Source organism: Sinocyclocheilus anshuiensis, unplaced genomic scaffold (genome assembly GCF_001515605.1).
Source record: "Sinocyclocheilus anshuiensis isolate Anshui unplaced genomic scaffold, SAMN03320099.WGS_v1.1 scaffold163, whole genome shotgun sequence".
NCBI classification, from domain to species: domain Eukaryota; kingdom Metazoa; phylum Chordata; class Actinopteri; order Cypriniformes; family Cyprinidae; genus Sinocyclocheilus; species Sinocyclocheilus anshuiensis.
Window position 1 is genome coordinate 386803 of NW_015548223.1, and position 17431 is coordinate 404233.

Here is a 17431-nt window from a genome sequence, read left to right on the forward strand (position 1 = left end):
TAAAGGTGTTTTAAAAAAAAAAAAAAAAAAAAAAAAAAAAAAGATTTCTATGCCTGGAAAAGCTATGGAAAACAACAACATTTCTATAGTCAAAATAATTTTTTGCTATTATGCACGGCTCTAAAATGTTTAATAGATTTTAACATTTTTTAAAATAATCAAAAACAACTGGAAAAGTCATTGATTATAAAGGTGTGGGAACCCTGTATGAGGAAACCCTATACTGGGATTTACTATATTGTCTTATGCATATTTTCATTTTGGATTCAGCCTTATTTTGATGCAAATTAGCATGCCAAAAAGACTCATGGGAGGTGTTTGTGGTTCAAAGGATCAAGACCTTTGACCAATTTGACCATTTACTGACAAAAAATCAAAAAAACATTCAGGTGTTTGTCATGGCAAGATTTCCAGTGTTTCCTTTTCTTTACTTAAAGAAATGTTTCAGGTTCAAAACTGCATCTCATATTTTTCCCAACTAAAGGAAGAATGTCACATGTTTTAGCTTGTTTTGAACCCAGACCATTCCTTTAACGGTTGGCTTTTACAATATATGACAACAGAGATTTCTGGGTAACAGAGTAAAGATAACTATGCTTGCAGGCAATACGTATTGAGTCAACTCAAGTTTCGTGTGTTGGCTGGTACTGCCATAAACAAGACAGCAGGCTACATAAACGTATGGATAAACTTCATGAAGTGTTCATTTCATGGGATACAGAGGCACTTTTGGTAAGCTTGTATGCTGGTTGGTTTCTATGAAATGTGGTGTCCCTTTAAGGGAATATGAGAGTCACAGAGGTGAAAGCAAAGCATTCTGGGAAATGTAGTCCTTCTCAGCCCGAACACATTACAGGCTTAACAGACCAAAATAATGAAATAAAACAAAACAAATCTTCACAACTTCCCCCAAATATATTCAGTCAATTCATTCAGTTTTGACAAGCAAAATTAATAAATGAAGACACAAACATTTGTAAATAACAGCTGCCATTTCTGAATTAACAAAACCGAGACCTGAAACCTCAATGAAATGCTCCTTTCCAAGGACAGATGATATAAAGTAAAGCTCCCTATCACTCCTCTGAGTTAATATCTGTCAGGGGTAACGAGAAGTACCTTTGAAGTACCGTCTCGCTAACAGGACTTTTCTGATTGGTTATCTGAGGTAGTGCTGGAAAACCAGGCCAGATGCTTGAAAGTAGCCCAACACATAGTTAAAGAGCTAGAAATAAAATGGAAGAGGCGGGTAGCATCGCAATGACTAGATAGTTAAAAATTAGCCGGTAGGCACGGTGAACTAATGAAACATACTTTATGCAAGTACGCAAACATAGAAGTAAATGCACAGCCGATGCATTGCAAGCTCTCAGTTTCGTTGTACATGCTAAGTATCTCAGTCTTCAAGGTATAATGATACCGCCATGATAGTAGTTAACCTGAACAAGACAGATTACGCTAATGTTGTGTTATGAATTGGTTGTGACACATTTCAGAACACAACAACCAAGCTTGTGTAGATAGAAGTGTCTACGTACATGCATAGAGTACATACGCCAAGTCTAAATCTCAATGGAATACGAAAGAACATGTTTAAATCTTTAAGGACTTTCATGAAGATCATCAAGGATTTGTTTACAAGAGAAGATACTAATTGAATCCTGATTTAAACCAAAGGAAAGGAGGAAACCAAGATTGAGCAGATACTCATTCATGCGCATCTTCCAGATCCTCTGCCTGAATTAATACCACTTGTTTGTCAATCCAAAGTCGCTTTTGGACCGTATTGGGTAAAGTACCAAGAATGACTTGTTCTGGACATTAGAAAGGTGCTAGCAACAGTGAGTTACTACTGAAGAGTACTTTGGAAAACCCATGTAATCATCAATGACTGCTGAATTCTTTGTAAGAACGAAATTCTGAGGTCTGGAGATTCTGGTTAATGCAGTTTGATATTGATATTGGTTTGGAATTATCCGGAAGACTCAAAGTGTGAGTGAAAGAGACATCGAGAGATCGCCGAACAGTTTTGTCCATTTCGGCTCTTGTGTAGCAGCGTGAGGAGTTTTGGATGAAGAGTTTTCTCAAACACCAGACTCTTCCTCTGACCCTGTGGATAGAGAGAAAAAAACATGTTTCCATGTAGAGCTCATTAAATTGAAGGAATAGTTAATTCAAACTGAAAATCAGCAGTGCACATTCAGTGCAATAGAGTGCTGCACAGATTATATGTTTTTATAGACCAACTAGGGCTGCACGATAAATCGAAATGGAATCGAGATCGCGATTCGACAGAAGCTGCGATTGTCATGCGTATCGTTCAGTGAAGCACGGTTCTGTGATCAGCAGTAAATCTCCATCCAAAGGCCAGAGGGCGCTCTCGCGCTGAAACTCGCAAACAGCTGTCATTATCACGAACGATTTCTTCGATTTCAGAATCACGCAAAAAAAATGATCTGCGATTTTTTTGCGTTACTTCTCAGTGAACTATGGCTATGTGTAGTAAATTCTGCTCCATCTGAAAGCACGTGATGATGAAAAATTAAGGTTGAACCGCTGCAACCCCATCACCCTAGTTCCCTCAACAAAAAGACAATAGGGTTTTTCAATTGGCTTTTGGATTACTGCAGAAAATAAGCCCTGTGACCAACAAATGTTTATGATTCTTACATATTTTGCTTATCAGGATAATCTTAGTTATCTAAAATCTAAAAGTAATCTAAAAGTTAGGCTATACATCAGGGGTGGCCAATGTCGGTCCAGGAGAGCATTTCAGTCAGACATACTCACCCTGACTATTGTGTAGAGTTTGGCAGTACAGGCAGTCCGTGGGAAGTTCGTCCCCTGGACCATGATAGGCCCTACACAGGGGTCTGTCCATTCCAGAAGTGGGTCCCAGGAGCTGAGGCTCAGAATGGGCCTGCTGCACCTGCTTCTGCCACACCACATGTGCCCCGCTACAGCACGGCCAGTCGGTCATACCCGTTGAGTCCAAGATTAGGGGCACCGGCAGCAGTGTGGGGGCCATGTCTGGCGGAGGTGTGCAACAGTAGCTTCCCGCTCCCTGTCCGTAGTGGATATGAATGCTACAATCATCCTGAAGGTCCAAGCTTTGATGGAAGTGAACAACCGGCGAAGGCGCTTCCAATGGACAGCCGGCTGCTTTCCGACTGGTTGTCCACCCTGGGCCTTTGTGGCAACAGGGCAGGGACGGAGAGGTTAAAGGAGGGGAGGGAAGGATCACGGAGGCACCTGAGGTGGAAACGGGGTCCGGGTCTCTATCCTCAACCCTCTTTGAACTGAGGTCTGTTTTGGGGCAGTGGCAGGACTGCTGGTGCTGTACCTGACACCCGGAGGAGTCTTTGTCTTTAGTTACGAGACAAGGCCCGCTTGCTGCCGCAACTGAGGACATAGCCTCTTGATCCTCGTCACAGCCTCGGCCGGGCCCTTGACTGAGTTCCCCATCCTTGTAATAGTGGTGTCTATGCCTATGATAGTGAACATGACTGAACACAGCCACCTGCTGCTGCTGTTCTTCCGGGCAAATGGCACCGGCATCTCCGCCGCTTCCACCCCCGGTTCGGTTCACTACCGAGTCCAGGGAACGAGGCCTTTGCGTGACCTCCATGCTCCCTCTGCGTGGAGCTTTGCCCGGTCCGCAGTAGACAAATGGGTCATAATCACTACTGAGCGAGCTACGAAAAGTGGACCAGCTGCCATAGACACCCTGCAGGCTGATGTCCGTACAGTTCAATACAGAGTCGCTGGATGAGCCGTGGCACGAACCTGAGCTGGAATCGCTAGCCGGTCCGTCTGCAAGGTAACCGCTCCGCTCCGTATGGTAACTCCCTCCTGAGCAGCTTCCATCGTCTTGGCGACTGTGCGAGCCTCCTCCACGTGGCAGGTGATGATGAGTTGCATGGTTTGCGGATGACGCCACATGATGTATCCGAGAACCTGAGGCGTTCCGCAAAGGTCCTCCGGGGCACCGGTGACACGACCTTCTGGGGGCCGCATAGTGATGCCCCCCAGTCCGACATCCGTGCCTGCCTGTCCTGTGCGGATGTCCGTGATGGGCATCCGGAGCCAAGTGATACGCACAGCTAGCACCCAATGGTCTGCTGGGAATGCAACGTAGAGTCCTTGGATGAAGAGGGGGAGAGTTGCCATAGTGGCCCATCTGGGGTAAAGGTCCAGAGGGGTTACGGGGGTAATGATGGCGAAGGGAAAAGGGAACAGGGTGCTGGGGATAAGGGTGTTGGTTCGAATAGTTATGGGGAAGGAGGAAGGCTTGACTGTGCTCTGGTGGAGGGGATGGCATTCGACTCCTTTGGGGCAGACGGGATGCCAGATCTGAACCTGATGGAGGATAGATGGTGAATTTAATTTGAAATCATGCTACTAAAAATTGCTACTGAATATCAAGAACTAGAGTTGCATTGTTCAGGGTATGTTCAGGCTTCGGTTCTGAGCAAAACCTATATGACCTTCTTTCTTAGAATATCAAAAGACATTTTGAAGAACATTGGGGTCCAAACAACCCTGGACCCCATTGACAAATAAATATTCTTCAAAATATCTTTTGTGCTCCACGGAAGAAAGTCACACAGGTTTGGGCATCTCATTAAACAGGATGTGTTCATATTTAGGAAACATAAGATAAAGAATGAAGAGGAATTTCAATACAGTGCTGCCTCGGAAATACTATAATAATATTATTGGAGAAATATATATATGTACCCTGAGGCCGTTTACCCATGATGTTGTGCATGCACAGTGGGCAGGTACGGTGTTGTAGGAGCCAGGGGTCAACACACTCCTTATGGAACTCATGAGCACAGGAGATGATTCTCAATTCCTGCCAGAGAGACAGAGAAAATGTAATATTAAATGTGCCATTGGTGTGCCTCAAAACAAAAGTGGTCCTTTTCCTGTCTGTGTTTGATGGTTCAAAATCATATAATGCTTTTTCATTCTTTTCATTTCCTACCTGGCCATCCATGAATTCCTCAAGACAGATGGCACAGACTGGGCTGGAATTGGAGCTGCTGTTTGACCCTGGAGCCCCATGAGAACGCTGGGAGCCAGAGCAACCCTGAGAGATGTATGTGCGTGTTTCCAACCTGCTGATGGCACGCATGGTCTGCTGGTGCACAGAGTCCTGGAAGTTAAGAAAATTATTTTAAAAATTTCTACAGTGAATTTAAACATCAAAACAATAAGTTATGATCATGAAGAAGAGGAAAGGAATACAATGATGCAATGGTCATGTTACAATCAAGACTAAAGGTACACGTAGGCTGCATTGGCATAATGCAGGGGTGGCCAACTTTGGTCCTGGAGAGCCACAGTCCTGCAGAGTTTCGCTCCAACCTTAATCAAACACACCTCAACAAGCTGATCAAGGTCTAAGGGTTACTAGAAAGCTACAGGCTGGTTTTTATCAGAGTTGGAGCAAAACTCTACAGGACCGTGGCTCTTCAGGACCGAAGTTGGTCACCCTTGGTATAACGCGTGTTATGTTTTCTTACCCAGGTTCTGTTGGACCTGCAGCGGAAGCGTAGAGCAAAGATCATGATGATGGCCAACACAACTAGAGCCACAGTCAACAGGATGCCAACGTCATAGTAAGGCTGCGTACACAACATACGAAGAGTGAAGCTTGAGTGTCCTGCCATTAGTTTGTCCTCAAACCACCAACTAATGGATTTTAGACCAATAAACAGCCAGAAGGTGCTATTCCAAAAAAACTTTAAGTCAAAGCAAATCTTTGCCACAAATGAAACAAACCCTCCTGAAAAGACCAGGATAGCTGGTTACAAAAGCTGTCACTGAGGCAGTACCCTTTCAAAAGGTACTAATATGTACACTTTAGAAACTAATGTACCTTTAGGATATTAATATGCACGCTTTAGGGGCAAACAAGGTACAAAGTTATACCTTTTAAAAGGGTATCACCCTAGTGACAGCTATTGTACCATTTTTTCAGAAAGTGTACCAATGTATGTTGGATTTTGGATGCTGGCATCCCATCAATTTTTTAACTAGCTTAACCAACAAGACTCCAGAAGGACCATACTGGTTGACCAGTCCTACTAGCTAATATTTTCAGGCGCATAGTGCAGCTATAACTGTGATGATCCTGGATCAACATCGTTCCTGTTAAACTGTGCTATACATACTGTATTTCTAATTGATTAGCCCTAAAACATAGGAAATTATAGGTTTGTTTAAGTCCCAACCCCAGCTCTTACACTAGGCCTAAACTTCCCTTAATTCTGATTGGTTGATGGGAAAATTGTTCGAGGACTAACAAAGATTTTGATGCAGCAACATGTTCTACTTGCATGGGTGGCCATACTGGTCAGTCAGCTGACCCAACACTAACCAGCCATGTAAAATCATGCTGGTTTACACAGTTATTTTCAGCATGAAGACTGAAACAGTAAAGCCTAAAAATTAAAAGACATTTATTTAAATGTGGATACGATTACGCACCCATTTTTGAGTCTCCATCATGATGTCTATGAACACCATGGCTTCTTCGTTCTTATTGACGAGTCCCATAAGTTCTTCTGCGTCTGATGACTTCACCAGCACCACTGGACGAGGCAACGAACCTGAATCACGCAGCTGTGTGTAAAATAACAAACAACAACAAAGTGTCTAAGTACTGAACGGAATGTATGGAATGGAATATATTTTGAACTACATGGCCTAGAAACAAAAAAAGTTTTTACAAATTTACCTCGGTAGCATTCTGCCAAGCTACCTTAGTTACTACAGTGATTGTTAAAATTTAGATAAATTGCATTTATCTGCAACTGTCTTACAAAAATAAAATATGAAAATAAAAAAAATATAATAAAAAATAAAGATTTGAAGTGATTATTAAAACTGATAAGTTGCTTTTATCTGCAACTGTCTTCCAAAATAAATTAATAAAATTAAAAACAAAAATAACTGATTGAAGGAAATACTGTGCTAATTTATTTTGAAAATTAATCTTATTTTTAGATTTAGAGTGATTGTTAAAACTGTGATAAGTTGCTTTTATCTTCAACTGTTCTCCAAAAATAAAAAAACAAACAATAAAATAACAAATAAATACAATAAATAAGTAAATAAATAACTAAAAAAAACAGAATGAAGGAGATTCCATGTTAATTTATTATAATCTAAAATTATAGAAATTGTTAAATAAGGTATGACAAGGTATGTTTATTGGCAACTGTCCTCAAAAAAAAACAAACATGAAATATAATAATACTATAAATAATAATTAATAAAAAATAGTAAAAAAAACAAAAAAACAATAACAATAAATAATAACATACATTGATTGAAAGAGAACCCATGTTAATTTATTATGATTTTACAAAAGAACAATTAGTTGGCAGAAACTATGGCTACCAAGGTCAATTATTGTAAGGGACACACAAATACTGACCTCCTGAGCAGCAGCAGGATCATCTGTGATGTCAAAGATGACCGCCTGAGCGCCTCTCTGAAGGGCCAGACGAGCCTGAGAGACACAGAGAGACAGAGAGAGCGTTAGTTGTGTTGTAGAAATCCCACGAGCCAGCAGATGGCAATCCTATCACATATTTGGAGCCACTGAGTCCTGTCATTATGTAATTCAGCACTGCTTCTGACCCGTGTGTGAGAGAGTTTGTGTGTTAGTGACAGTCTGCACTTTCAATAACTTCTTACCAAATTCCTAAGACATTTTAAGAGACTACGACACATATAAAGTCAGTAGAGATCGACAAACAATGAAATGTACCTTTTAAATTCTTCCAGTTGAAGGGAAGATCTGCACCAAAACACACATGCACTACATTTGCGCCGACAACAAATGATTTAACACTTCAGGTTAGGAGTTTGTTCAAAACACTAATCCTTAGTATGCTTAAATTAGCAATGAAAATAACTAGTGAAAAGCACAATAATTATTGTGATGAATTATCAGTAAAGTATAACCTCCCTAAAGTCTGTAGTGCAGTTTAGAGAAGAAAAACTGAGTTCATACACTAAAAAAACACTAGTACTTCCTTCCACGGTGTCAAATTCTCCCTGCCTTTGTCAAGATAGATAGATGCACTTCATGTGCGACTGGGAGGGAATTCTGTCCAAACAATGACCAATAACTCACCGAAAGTCTATTTCCTGCCCAACTACTGTGAGTTCAAAGGTCAAAGGTCACAGTGCAGGAAAGTATACTGCTGCGTTTCAGACATTGACCGTGTGTGTGCATTTAGTTGTGGTAAAGTGATTGAGCGCTTATAATTAGCAGTGCTTGCAAAGTCAAGCATTGCCATCATTGTAAATTAGACTGAAGGTTAGTGATTTGAACAAACCCAAACTCTAATTAAACTGCGGCGTGTGTGTGTGTGTCGTCCTGAAGCGTTTGTGCTCCAGACGTGAATGATTCACTCATGTGTGTTGTTAAGGAGACGTGTGAAATTACTAGGTGATCAGATGCACCATTTTCACCTGCTGGACCAGAAAACAGGTGAAAAGATCCCACAGACGCACACTGAAGGAAACTGTTTACACAAAAGACTGCAAGAAAACACACGGAACGCCATAGAAAGTGCACACAAAATCCTAGCATCGTGGCGATGAAGTTTTGCATGGCAAAACATACTCTAATTTATCAACATGATCACAACTTTGCTGTTAAACCTGTTTCACACAATCTACTGCATGCCTTCTGCTGTCGGACTGATAGTTCAGACTTGTTTAGCTAGTAAAAGCTCTTTTAGTTTAATTGTACAAATGTCCACCTTCAGCTCGAGCTTCACGTGTCTTTTTGCTGTCAAATCTTTATTGATTTTTATCAAGTAAACGTCAGAATAACTGCAGTAATATTTCCAGATGAACACTCACTGGACTGAAGAAGCTCGGCTTTACTTGATTCTCCAGCAATCGTTTTTTAGTCTCAAATCTGATCCTCAGGATCTTTTGAGGAGCGTTTGTTTCCAGCAGCTTTACTTTCACTGTCCCTCAGCAGAGGAATGATCTTCGAAAGCCTCCAGAACATCTCACATCTTCTGAGGAGCCTTTATTTCTTCAGCTCTCAATCACTGCATTATATGTTCAATGAGACAGATTACTGGAGATATAGAGCGACTGCTGATATTTATATAATTTTATGTAAGTATCTGCTCTACTGTTATAAAGATATCAATGATTTACATTACAAGCATCAGAATTTTATCACATAAATATTAGCATCTGCACCAAATTGCATATTTGAATAAAACTGAGTTTTTTTCCTCCATATTCTCACTCTCTGAGCCATAAAAGCCTGATGTATCATAAATGATACTCAACAAAACACACATATGCAAATCACCAATCAATGATGTTACAGTAATTACAGCAATAAAACTAAAGCGCACTGTGAAGCGGTAAAATGCAACTGATGCCGCAAGTGTCATTTTGATTCCTCTATAATCGATAGATTAATTATAAATGATAAGAAACTATGGTGATGCTCTGACTGTAATGCTGGACACAGACTGTGCTGCTGTGTGTTAAAGGGTTTAATAACAGGCCTTATGTCTGCAGACGGCCTCTCCAGAGACAGGAAGTACAATCACAGACCCGTCATTAGCCTGCTAGCCACACACACACACACACACACAGAGAGAGAGAGAGAGAGCTAACAGGTTTAACCGAGCATGTGCACGGAAATGGTCAGTGCTTTCTATAAGGGCCCAAAGCATTTCTTTCTGAGTTCTGAGAAATCTTGAGAAACTTGTTAAGTGTGAGTTTAGTCTCATCTGCAGGGTTAATGAGAGAGTTCATCTGTGCGCGGAGTGTAATGTCTGTGTGTGTGAGTGTGAGAGTCAGTGCTATCTGTCTGCTTTCAGCTGATTGGCCGGGTGAAGCAGGAAGAGGCGGAGCATCAGTTAGCAGTGTGCTTGATGTGGGGTATAAACTCATGACAGCTGATGTGTGTGTGTGTGTGTGTGTGTGTGTGTGTGTGTGTGTATTTGGAAGAACAAGAACTGACAGGATAGAAGAAGCCAATATAGTTCAGTATTAAAAAAAATAAAAATTCTGACAAATAATATTTTTATGTAAAGTTATAGGAATAGTTCAGCTAAAACTGAAATTTAGTTTAAAAACCATGTTGTTTAAAACCTGCATGACTGACTTTCTTCTGTGGAACACAAAAAGATGCTTAAAAGCATAGATTGCATTAGTGCCGGCCACTTTTTCAGCTGCACTGGTTCTAGAAGTATTTTTCTCATTTTTTTTCCCCACAGGTATTTTTAAAAAGTGTTTGTTAAAGAGTTATAAGTTGTGAACCATATCAACCAGCTACGAGGAGAATCACAACATTACAAGCACTGAAGCATTGAAATGAGTGAAAATCAGACTAAAAAGATACAAGACTGTGAACTTAACGGCTTTTATAAGGGAAAGAACTACAATCCCATGAAGCATTGCGAATGACAAATGAAAAACTATTGATTCAAAGATGTTGATTACATATACAGAAACAATATCTTATAAATGTATTGCAAAAATGCATTTATATACAAATATTTACTTGGTTTAGGAATGTAGGGGGAATTTGTAGTGCTTCATGGGAGTTCTTTAGGCGAGATTTGCTTCTCGCGATTCTCTGATTGGTGGAGATTTCACTGCAGAATTATGGGTAATGTAGTTTTTAACTAGGAATTCCTCTGTTAAACAATTATTTAAAAAAATAAGTTGAAATAATGGGAACTGATGGCTTCAACAAAAATAATGATCAATATATTAACAACGATGGAGAAAATGAATGGAGTTCACGCTGCTCTTTACTGTACAATGGAAGCAGACAGTGACCAGGGGCTGTCAAGCACTAAAAATGACATAAAACCACCATAAATGTATCATAAATACAGTTTATATGTCTCTGAACTCTTGATATAGTGCATAACTTGGCACTTCTTTAGTGTTTTTTGTCCTTTGCATTGTAAAAAACAGCATACAGGTTTGGACCGACATAAGGGTAAGTAAATATTGACAGAATAAAATATTTGAGTGAATTATTCATTTAAACAGACATTAAAGGTGGATGGTGAGATAAAGGTAAGAAACGCATTGAAATCATCATTAGACGTCCCTCCTCATCGTCTCTTTCTTTCCCTTCACTTAATCACTCGACGGTTCTTTCCATCGCACTAAACAATCATCCCTCTATCATCTACATTAATGGATGATTGTTAATTCAGCTCGATCCCTTGTTCTCAGAGCTGTTGGTTTATTTCCAGCCCGCAGGCGAAGAGAGCCCGTTCAACACCGGAGAGACAAAACCCTCGGATAGATTTCCTCAGATAACCTCAGATGATTAAAGTAAGCCACACACAAAGAATGAAACTCAGTCATCTACTGTAATAACTCCACATTCCTGAAATGATCTACTACAGTAGCCTGACAGTAACGTCTCACTGGCATTCAGACACTAAATAACAATCTCAATATTGGGCCGATCTACTGAAGCCTAATATGGCATGTATATCAAACAGAAATATATATATATATATATATATACGTTATAAATAAAATAGAAACATTATTACTTTTTTTATACTTTTTAACTTTTGAAGTTATGTAATTGCAGTGTATATGTCTTATCATATATATATATATATATATACATATACATATTTTGGATGCGATTAATCGCAATTAATAATTTGACAGCACTAGTTCAAATACAATAAATTATATTAACAGGTAAAAAATTTTATTTTAATAATGTATTAGTTGAAATTAATAATGTATTAGTTTAAATGAACTTTAACTAAAATTAATAAATGCTTCATTAGTATTTTTAATTGTACTTAAATAATTGGAATGTGTTACTAATATAGAAAATAGAATATGAATATATACATATTAATAATATAATAATAATAATATAATAATAATATTATAATATAATATAATAAATATGTATACTACACTCATATATTACATTCAAAACTTGCATTACATTATACAATTGTAAAATTATCATTATAAAATTTCAATTTAGATTATTAATTCTAAATGAGCAATACAACTGTAAAATACAATACAAAAATACAATACAGTACTTATTCATCTTTGTTCATGTTCATTTACAAAAATACACATATAACTTATTTGTTCATGTCATGTTCAAACTAGTGCTGTCAAATTATTAATTGCGATAAATCGCATCAATAATATTATAATATAATATAATATAATATAATTTATTTCACATTTTTATTCAAAAGCAGACCCAAAATCGTAGCATACCCAAATACTAGAGGTAATACTGCATGTTTAAATCTCGACAGGTTTACAGCGGTAAACTGCTCCGTGTGAGCATGATCTCTGACAGGTTCAGTTGTGATGTGAAGCGTGAGTGAGGAGTTTCCAGCCTGTCCTCGGGCTTAATTAGCCTCTTCTTCCTGTGCTTTCATTCGCCACATGAAAACATTCCTGTTTTGATCCGTATCCTGTTATTCCATAAGATCCGTGAATCCGATCTACCCAAAGTGTTCAAGCACTAATCTACACGCTTTCTCACATCTTCTGTGCTGATTGAGGGGAAATCTGTGGAATGGATTTAAACAGGAGTTAAAGAGAGCTGGAAAGGCAGTCGTTACATCGATTATACCGTGGTAGATGAATTTGCATGGCTGATTTATGATATATTCTTTCTTTTTCTTCTTATTTTTATTTTATTTTTTGCAGTGAGTGTGCCTCACCCAATCAGAATTTCTTCTGAACTTTTGTCCATAAAGTTCATTTGCAACCAAATTACTGTTCTGCGTGTGTGTTTATTTACTTTTTACTAAAATTACTCATATCGTGATGCAAGATTCTGCTGATAAATGGGGGGACGACGTGTTGACGGGACGCTAGAGTTCTGTAAGGGGATTGTGGGAGTTTTTGAGACCAGAGGGGGGAGATGGAAATGGGAAATGTCTTTTTCATAGCAATGTGTGACTTAATCTCCCGTAAGGAGCCTAAACGGCCTGTACAGTATGTGTGCTGCGACGCATGCCTCTGTTTGCTGCCGCCGCAAAAACAACAGAGAGAATAGAGTCATGCTCAGGAGAAACCTCCGCTCTACTGTGTCTGTGTGTTAACAAGCTCTAAATGCAGCAGCGTTTCTGGGACTTATTTGAGTCAGCTTCTCTTTTAGAAAGAGGCTAAATTACATTTTAACATATATTCACATAGAAAACAGCTATTTTAGATTGCACAGGGCTTCACTTGTTTGCGTTTTGCAATCGATTCAGGAATTCCAGCTTTAAAAGCACTAAGAAGAGAGCAAGAAAGAGTAGAGCGCCGCGGAGGAGCCAGAACAGAGCCCAGGAATCCGGCTTTTATAAGCTGCTCGTTTAATGTGGTTTTGAGCGAATCCAATGCTGTGAAACCAATGATATCATTCCCACTGTGTGTGTGTGTGTGTGTGTGTGTGTGTGTACACTCCTGATAGAGCCATCCAAACAGCATCAGTTCTCTCTTTGAACAGAGTTCTCCAACTTAAACACAGACTTTTATTTGTGAATAAACGAACTGCAGCAGAAGTAAACATCTGTGTTCTTGTGTATCTAGAGACGCTCCACAACACTGATCGCTCAGTAAAGCACCTCAATCATTCACAGGGTTTCCGCAGGTTTGATGAAGGGACATTAAAGACTTAAGGAATAAATTGAATGGAGAAATACGTCAATATCACTCTCAGAAAAAAAGGTACAAAATCTGTCACCGGGGTGGTACCTTTTCAAAAGGCACACCTTTGTACCTAAACAGTCCATATTGGTACCTTAAAGGTACATATAAGTACCTAAAGTGTACATATTAGTACCTAAAAGGTACAAAAGTGTACCTTTTGAAAAGGTACCGCCCCAGTGACAGCTTTTGCACCTTTGTTTCTGAGAGTGTACAGTCTCTAAATGTAAATGTCTTGTATTAGCAACACTTCAAAGTTTAAAAACATAACTTCCAAAAGATCTACATTACTTTTTAATTCATTAAAAAAAAGCTTACGTTTTGAATAAATCTGCTTCCAAACACTTGAATATGGAAATAACCTTTCACTATACTTGCTGATCACACTGCAAAAAATGTTTTGTTTTCCAGTACAAATATCTAAAGATTCATAAATCAAGATCCATTTATTTGCGAACTAAAATGACATTAGATATTAAGCCTTGTTTTCTGAAGATAATCAAAATGAAGTGAGTTTATGATTACAACAAGTAAATATATCCACCAGTGGGGTGAGAAAAATAATCTAGTTTTCCTTATGATTTAAGTTGATTTTTCTGATCCCACTGGCAGATTTTTTTTTTCTCATTTTAAGCTTAAACTCACTTCATTTTGCTAATTTTTTTCAGAAAACAAGACTTAATTAAATGATTTTGCTTCACAAGTAAATGTATCTTGATTTAAGGATGTTTAGATATTTGTATTGAAAAAAGAAAAACATTTTATTTTTTTCAAATTGAAGTGAGTTTATGATTAAAACGAGAACAAACATCTGTCAATGAGCTCAGAAAAATCTACTTAACTCAGGGAAAAGTTTTCATTCCCCAATTGTTCGTGTTTTAAGCAGAGACTCAATTCATTTTGTTCAATTTCTCATAAAACAAGACGACGTATGTTCATTTTGCATCTCAAGTAAATCTATCTTGATTTAAGGATGTTTAGATATTTGTATTGGAAAACAAGACAAAAATTCTGAGGAAGATATTCGTGTTTTTTGCAGTGTGTTCAACATTTAATGCCATGACTTTATGAACTTAAGACTTTCTGCTCAAATTTAAAGCTCGAATTTGTGGAAACCCTGCATTCATGATTTGACTTCAAATAGTAAAGAGACTTATGACTGGACGGATGTGAACAGCAGTGATTTCCATCCTCCTCTGTATCATCTCTATTAAAAGAAAAAACTCCAACTGAAGCATCAACCGCTAACTCTCAATCACCACATATGCTTTTAGTGCAGAAAAACAACTCAAACTGTCAACTCAAAGTCCCGTCTCAGTTATAAATGTCAAGCTTTGGCCACTGACGTCTGGAAACACAGCAGCGTTCCTCTGCTTTAGGGTGAAAGAGTCAGGGCTGTAAATCCTGTCTGGATCACAGCACTGGCCTGTTATACGTCCGGCTAACTAGCAGATCTTTTCACGGTTTGGCCTAATGATGAAAAGAATCAAGAATAAAGTGAATAAAGGCACATCAGAGTGATTTCATGCACTTCTTGAAATTGGACAACTTAAATAATCCTAACCCTAACCCATACTTAATATCTAAACGTCATTATTTTAGATTACATTTATTGCAAAGAAAGATGCACGAACACACTTTACAAACAAAACGTTAGGAAAAAAGAAAAAAAGTTTGAACAAAGTATATATGAAATGATAAAACAATAGGTCTAGTGTTGGAAAAGATGGCAGATGATACAAAATAAATTATTATATGCTTATGTTATTATTACCGTTCAAAATTTGGGGTCAGTAACATTTTAAAAATGTTTTTGAAATATTAAACGTTTAGTATTACATGTAGTGTTTGTGTCTGCTTTTATATAATATGATATATTATTTAAATTAGATTATAAAATTATACACACACACACAGTATATATATTTTTTCTTTTTTTTTTCACTGCCAAATAATTGTTTTTTATGTTTCTGAAAGAAACTCTCTTCTGCTCACCAAGGCTGCATTTATTTGATAAAAAATCCAATAAAATCAGTAATATTGTGAAATATTATTACAGTTAATTTAATATTTCTATGTGAATATCTGTTAAAATGTACTTTATTTCTGTGATCAAAGCTGTATTTTCAGCATCATTACTCCAGTCTTCAGCGTCACATGATCGTCAGAAATCATTCTAATATGCTGATTTACTGCTCGAGAAACATTTCTGATTATTATCAATGCTGAAAACAGTTGTGCTGCCCAATATTTTTGTGGAAACTGTGATACATTTTATTTTTCAGGATTCACAGATGAACAAAGTTCAAAAGAACAGCATTTATCTGAAATAGAAATCTTTTGTAAGATTATAAATGTCTTTTTTGATCAATTTAATGCATCCTTCATGAATAAAAGTATCAGTTTCTTTAAATTTTTTTAAACTGATGGTTAAGACCCCCAGTCATTACTTTGGTGGTTTTAAGTCTAATATTAGCAGGGTTCGACCCCACTAAACCGTATCTCCCACACTGGTCCTGGCCTAAACTTTTAACCCAAAGCCAAGCACTTTCCCCCATTCACCCCTCCGGGCCTGCAGCGATCCCCGTCCTCTGACCCGCTTCCCTCCTGTGTTCACGAGCACAGGCCCGGGCCGATCCGATCCGCAGAGGTATTTCACAGCCAATTAAACAGCGGCTGATCTTCAAACAACACTCGCTGCATCAAAGGCAGAAAAATGACGACAGTAAAATGTATACAGCAGTGGCGCTGCAGGGCACAGTGTGTGTGTGATACTGAAAAACTCAGGAATCAGGTGACCGGCAGGCTTTTTCATAGCTGTAATTTAACAGTGATTAAAGCTGCACTGAAACAAAAATTGGTGTAGAAAGAATTTTTCACTCAGAAATTGCTAGTAAACTTCACAAATAATTATTACAATGGCACGTAACACACTGAATTAAACAGAATTCTGAAATAATATATCCTAGTAAAACACTCCAATAAACTTCAAAAACATCTTTTTGTGTTTAATATTAACAATTAATGACCCAGTAAATCATAAATCCATCTTTCAAAACCGTGTCAAACAGTTGGCGGTAGCCATTGACTTCCATAGTATTTTTTTTTTCCTACTATGGAAGTCAATAGCAACCACCAACTGTTTGATTACCAGCAATCTTCAAAATATCTTCTTTTGTGTTCAACATAAGAAAGCAACTCATACAGGTTTGGAACGACATGAGGGTGAGTAAATGATGACAGAATTTTCATTTTTGGGTGAACTATCCTTTTAACCTGAATCACTACAGTAAGCCTGTAATAATACTTTATATATTTTAGAGCTGTGGGAAACTGTGTGTTTAGGTCATATCTGTAAATTAAGGGAAGATAATCAGGGTACTACTATACGTGGGCGACTGGCGTCATAGAAGCTTGAAGCCACAACAATCGATCCTCAAACCGAAAAGAGTTTGCATGCAAAAAGTTAAAGCGACGGTACTTATAATAAAAATGCAAATCAGCATAGTTTTCATTTCATTGCATTAGCCGTGCATTGACTAGATTCATGTTTCCACTGTTTTAACTTACATGATACGAATAGCAATGTGTAATGTCAGCTTTGCAGGGTTATTAAAGTTAACTTCAAAACCTTTCAAATAAAAACAACATAAAAAACAAATGTTAATAAATGTTTATATATATATATATATATATATATATATATATATAT

The 17431-nt window shown here is 38.0% G+C and overlaps 1 protein-coding gene across 1 annotated transcript in view; it reads right to left on the reverse strand.

The window, feature by feature from the left end:
* Positions 1 to 1926: 1926 nt before the first annotated feature.
* Positions 1927 to 17431, reverse strand: part of LOC107654309 (E3 ubiquitin-protein ligase RNF43-like) — a 109801-nt gene continuing 94296 nt past the window's right edge. The window contains exons 3-9 of the mRNA XM_016441334.1: positions 7451 to 7525; positions 6499 to 6633; positions 5532 to 5633; positions 4991 to 5161; positions 4741 to 4858; positions 2791 to 4359; positions 1927 to 2110 (exon numbers count right to left, since the gene is read on the reverse strand). Coding sequence (XP_016296820.1) covers positions 2085 to 2110; positions 2791 to 4359; positions 4741 to 4858; positions 4991 to 5161; positions 5532 to 5633; positions 6499 to 6633; positions 7451 to 7525 — 2196 coding nt within the window. The 3' untranslated portion in view covers positions 1927 to 2084. The remainder of the gene's footprint in view (positions 2111 to 2790; positions 4360 to 4740; positions 4859 to 4990; positions 5162 to 5531; positions 5634 to 6498; positions 6634 to 7450; positions 7526 to 17431) is intronic.